At 33.5% G+C, this 5,790-nt stretch overlaps 1 protein-coding gene across 2 annotated transcripts; it reads right to left on the bottom strand.

Moving 5' to 3' along the window:
* Nucleotides 1–826: 826 nt before the first annotated feature.
* Nucleotides 827–5,630, bottom strand: LOC105323000 (WD repeat-containing protein 53). Of its 2 annotated transcripts, XM_020065139.3 has the most exons (3): nucleotides 5,557–5,600; nucleotides 3,918–3,961; nucleotides 827–1,967 (listed from the first exon to the last, which is right to left on the bottom strand). In XM_020065139.3, exon 3 carries the CDS (start codon nucleotides 1,965–1,967, stop codon nucleotides 918–920), a length of 1,050 nt encoding a protein of 349 aa, XP_019920698.3. In that variant the 5' UTR covers nucleotides 3,918–3,961; nucleotides 5,557–5,600; the 3' UTR covers nucleotides 827–917. The 2 variants fall into 2 exon arrangements, with proteins under 2 accessions (XP_019920698.3, XP_019920697.3); XM_020065138.3 differs by lacking the exon at nucleotides 3,918–3,961 and having other exon boundaries at nucleotides 5,557–5,630.
* Nucleotides 5,631–5,790: the final 160 nt, after the last annotated feature.

Raw genomic sequence — 5,790 nt, forward strand, 5'->3', positions numbered from 1 at the left:
TATATGCAATATTTTGCCAAAAAATGACGAAGTTAAAAAGCTGGGTTTTTTTTTCACAAATTATTGGAAATCAAAATCCTAGCAATATGCACACCTCTTATACAAGTACAATTGATTTGCAAAAGAACAACATCTTATCTTGAAAAACTGAAGGAGGAGTTATCCGTACAATGAGGGTACCCTATATGCAATATTTTGCCAAAAAATGACCAAGTTCAAAAGCTGGTATTTTTTTTTCTAGCAAAATGCACACCTCTGATATATGTACAATTGATCTGCAAAAGAACAATTTCCTATTTTGAAAACTGTAGGAGGAGTTATCCGTGCAATGAGGGTACCCTATATGCAATATTTTGCCCAAAAATTACTAAGTTCAAAAGCTGGTATTTTTTTCATAAATTAACGGAAATCAAAATCCTAGCAACATGCACACCTCTGATATACGTACAATTGATCTGCAAAAGAACAACTTCCTATCTTGAGAACTGTAGGAGGAGTTATCCGTACAATGAGGGTACCCTATATGTAATATATTGCCAAAAAAATAATTGGATTTTTCCGTTGGAAAACCCGGTTAAAAACAGCAAGGGTGGAGAAACCGTAAACAGATCCACGCTGCCACTGGCTAAAATCAACCCTTGAATTGGAATAAAACCATTTTTGATTGTAGGTTCCCAATGCATTCCAACTTTGTGGGTTAAATTTTCTGAAAATACATTTCTCAAATCAAGTGCAGCTAAATTGATAAATATCAAGCTGATATTCACTTCAAACACCATTTCATAAAAGCTGTAGACACTAGCGAAGTATGTTGAAGACCATTGCAATGAAGTTGACATTTCTTTATTTCAACAATATCACAAGAATTCATCAATAAAATTAATACTGCTTGTCCTCACTGAGGCCATACAGGAATATCAGACATCTATTGCCTTAATTGACAGTTTGTTCGATTCATCTGCAATGATAATCTTCCATTGCTCCTGATGAAAAGGCTTCATCCAATTAATTTTGCCCGTATGCTCAATTTTGGTAATGAGACATACATCAGTCATTGTTTGATTTTTGGTTTCCAAAGGATCTGGAGCACTGCTAATTCCATTGGAAGTTCCATTGGCAGCGTGAGCATTTGCAGGTAAAACCAAATCAGGATGATCCTGGGATTTTGACAAGTCCCACAATGCAATGCAACAGTCATTTCCTCCTGAAACGAATTTGTCGTCTGATAGAAAGTGAACCTGAGACACACCTTGCGTATGAGTGTGCAGACTAAATAGTTCTCTTAGATGTTTCCTTGTTGAATCAAAAACTGCAATCAGTCCATTCTCAAGGGCAGCCACCAAGTATTTCCCATTAGGACTAGCAGCCAAGTGATGGACAAAGGGGGGACTCACCATGTAAGAATCTGGCGTTTCAAACGGATTGTTTAATTCATTCATGTCGAACATGTTTAGACACTTATGACGAGAAAAATCCCAGTGAATCACTTTAGAATCCAGACCTCCTGTGAAGAGTTCCCATGGCTTTAGAGGACGAAAACAGACTGAAGAACAAATGTTCGTGTGTTTGTTCTTCAGAGTTTTAAACAGTTTCTTTTCCGTCAGATCGATCACTCGTATTTCCCCAGCATCATCGCTGGCAGCCAGGTATTTCTCTTTCTCGTCCACCGCAATCTGATTAATCTCGTCAGAATTGTAGGTAAAAGTATCCGTCGGAGTCGACATGTCCCCTCGATTGAATACCTTGAGTACGTCATTGAATGCGGCATACACTACGTCCTTTTTCACCAGTGAGAGAAGCACCGAGGTGCAGTCTGTGCCTTCCTCTCTGTACTTGTTGAGAAGTTTCCCTTCCAAGTTCCATAAGCACAAATCTCCATTTTCACCGCCAGAGACTATGACTTCTTCAGAGACATCTACACACAAAACAGACCCAGTGTGCTCTCCTTGAAAGCCTATCGACTCCATCTTCAAATAAATAAATCATTCAATTAGTACATGTATTAAAAATTCACCTACATGCTATCAATGTGCAAATATATGATTTCATGTTTACTGAAGTAAAAACCAAGATAATGTTTTGAGATAATGAAAATATGATCTCATTTAAAAAGTTCACCAGATGATTGTAGGTATATAATTATAACTCTGTACTGATACAACCACCTGACTTCCAAACTGGTAAACCAAACAAATGACAAACATCCAAAAGAGAATGAGGTCAGATTTCAGAACTGTCTGACCAATCAGAGGAAAATATTACTTTTCAAATGTGCATGCTGTTAGTAAATGTGGTAAACTCAATGGTACATTGGTACATCTGAAAACTTTACCAATTCAATGACCTTTCCAATACAATGTCCTTTAGTATGACTATGCCAAGCATATAAGTCTGTAAAACTGTGCTAATATTTTCTCTAAAGTCCGTCCAAAGATATCCTGGATTCGCATTTGGCTTAATTGCTTGATATTTATAAATACCTCAGGGTTCAAACGATGTTCATTCAAAAGTATAAAAAATTTCCAAGATTTCTCATTCGAAACGCCCCTGTTAGCTTATCAGGTTTCAATACAGTGCTAAAAAATGTGATGTCTATGGGGATTTTGTATTGCAGCAAGCCTGGATGATAACGTTGAAAAATTGTGTGATGTACCCGGGTATTCCGAATGGAGAAAAGACGTAAACATTCCCCATTATAAATATCCGTAAGAAATCTGTTTTCGTTCCTGTGAATTTTTCCGAGTGAAAGATGATAATGTGTCAATGAAATTATCTTGGAAAATATCCCTTACAACTATTTCAATTGCACTTCTTTCTAGGGATGGGACGATCCACCGGTGCATCACGGTATTTATTTTGACGATATTTGGATCGATACATTTACCATTAATACAACGATACCTAAGCGAACTTTTTTTTATTTTCCAAAAATATCCGAGCTTCATATATCGGCTATTTTTAGTCCGCACGACTAATATGCAAGTACAAAGGTGGCGGAAAAACTCATAAAGTTGTCAAAACTGTTACGAAGCTAAATCTGGAGTGTGGAAAACTTTTGTATTTCTTGTTTATGAAAAAGTAGTGTATACATACGAGACTAAAGTATTTGTAAATTGTGCAATGCTCATTTTAAATATAATAAAATAACTTTGGACATGCGGTAATACATTGACAGATTCAATAAATTTTAAACCCTTATTCATGTTTTCATTTAGTTGCAATGTATCGTGATATGTACCGTATCACATCTCATGTATCGTGATATGTACCGAATCGGCTAAGTACAGTATCATCCCAGCCCTACCTCTTTCACAGGTATGTGTTTTTTTTTATTAAAAATCATCCAAATGTGCTGCATAAGTATCTTGGGACAGACTATAATTAAAATTGAATATATAAACACATTCTAATTGTTTGGAAGTTAATTACTTATACTTTTAAAAAAATCTAAACTATTTTTTGACAACCAAAAAAATGCACAGTTTTATTAACTCAAAACTAAGCCAGATGTCTGTAGCTCTAAGAAAAATTTGGGTTCACTGGCTGTAGAGCTTCAGTGCCTAGCTCACATACAAAAAACTTGCACAAAAACTTTTACTTGATTTGAACTGATTAACCTGATTATCTATGCAAGTTTTTTGTACATGAGGCACTGTAGCTCTATTGTCAACCCAAATTACCACATACAGATCTGTAGCTAGTCAGAACTGTAAATGAATTATGATTATGCATTCAAGAACTGTAAACATGCAAACACAGAAATCATAAGTAAGCTAAATTTACTTTAAAAAACAATCAAAATTTCAAGGAATAAAGTCAACCATTCAACAGGATCAACTGTATTAATTAAATGAATTAATATTAAATTGCTTTGAAAGTATGAATTTTGATACAAGCCTGTATGTAAACATGTACACCTTTATTGTGTCCTGGATATTGTTGCATCTCACTCTGATCGATACTTCACAAAAATGCCATCCAAATTCAATTGAATAATCGACTTATCTAAGTTATACATATTTGGAAATTTGATGTGGTTTCACTAAGAGTTTGGTGTGTGTAAAGTCTTAAAAAGTTTATCTCACTTATATTTCACATGGATGTTACCAATTTCTAGAGATTTTTTCTACACTCTCAGCATAATTAAAATAGTGATTACATGTATTAACTACGACATTTGGTACAACTTATTTTAAACGATGTTCTTAGTTCATCTACATGCTTTATCTTCATGATCTTGGTAGAGATTTGGCTTGGCTGAGTACTTCAACTGACAATTTCACTGAATCTTGAAGAAATTGTTATGATTTAAGACACCCTTTTTGTACCTATAAATCTTACAGGTTCCTTTAGTTCTTGAAAGCTTAACTTCGATGTGCATTATTGCACACCAGTATATAAAATGCTTCCCAAGGATGGTGAGCCAAAATAAACACAGAATCAAAACAAATATACCAGCTGTATCAATTGTTGAAGAATCATAATGTATGGATAAAAATTTTTAATTAACTAATTTATAAGAAGGTGGTTTAAGGTAGCTCCATACTCGTAAAATTCTCTGAGGAAAGTTGAAAAACCGAACTGATTTCGATTTAATAGACTTAAATGTCATCAATTGTTAGAAAAAATATACATGTCATCACACTTTTTGAGATGTCAGATAAACATAAACTAAAGCATATTTTAGCATTAGAAAAGTAAAATCTTGTAGGCAGAAATTTGTTTTTCTTGTTTAATTTTAATGTCAACTTTATCAGAAAACTAAAATTACAAAAATATTTTAAAATTAATCGTTGGAATAAGAAAAACTATAGCATTTAGACATACAACTGAGAGAAAAGTCAGAAAAGAGTTATTTCCCCTTTGCATAGATAAAATATATAAAAATTTGGAAATTTAGTATAAAATTAAGTGCAAAAATATCTTTAACCTACCAATAATTCTAATTACATCCATGTGATTATATTCACATAAAATAAATAAAACTATCTTGCACAATTTTTAAAGAATTCAAAGTTTTACAAAAAAGTGTGACGTCACAGAAATATGGTGAAGGCGTCATTCCACATCCCAGTGAATCTCTACCTAGATTACTACCTAAGGTATGAAAGAATTCTCAAAATAATTGCAAGATTACAGTACCACCAACCCATTAATTTGAACAAACGTTTAACTGAAACAGACTATAAACTCAGATTCACAATGCTTACCACCTACCACCTTGACATTTATAAACCTAGTCCAATATATCTAACACATAGGCTAAATTACATTGGAAGAGATGATTCATTAAAAGTGTGTTAGCTCTAAATATGATAAATTCATTGAAACCAGGGACATAAATTAATAACATGTTATTTATGTCTCTGTTGAAACCAAACGTCACATCTACATGGGCATGGGCAAAGGTGCATAGGTGTTTAATTATCTGGTTCCGATTTGCATTGAGATCAAATATTATCAAATCTTAAGGAAAGATGTACCCATACCTTTCTGCTACTGCAGTTAAGTATAAATAATACAAATAGTAAAGAAAAAAATACATTTCTTGCTTACCCCTAAACCTCGTGCAACATTCGGGTCACAGATGACTGAAAGATTGTTCGTGTAATTATTCGATGAATAAATTATTGATTTGCACGTAATCTAATAAATGCTGCATCATTTATCAAGGATTTTCTAACAGTATTCCATTTTTTTATTTAACATATTTACTTATTTAAAGCTTCATTAAAAGGAATAGTTGAGGTTTCGAATAATATAATGGACAAACTAACTAAGCATCCATCA

This window comes from Magallana gigas, chromosome 8 (assembly GCF_963853765.1).
Source record: "Magallana gigas chromosome 8, xbMagGiga1.1, whole genome shotgun sequence".
NCBI lineage: Eukaryota > Metazoa > Mollusca > Bivalvia > Ostreida > Ostreidae > Magallana > Magallana gigas.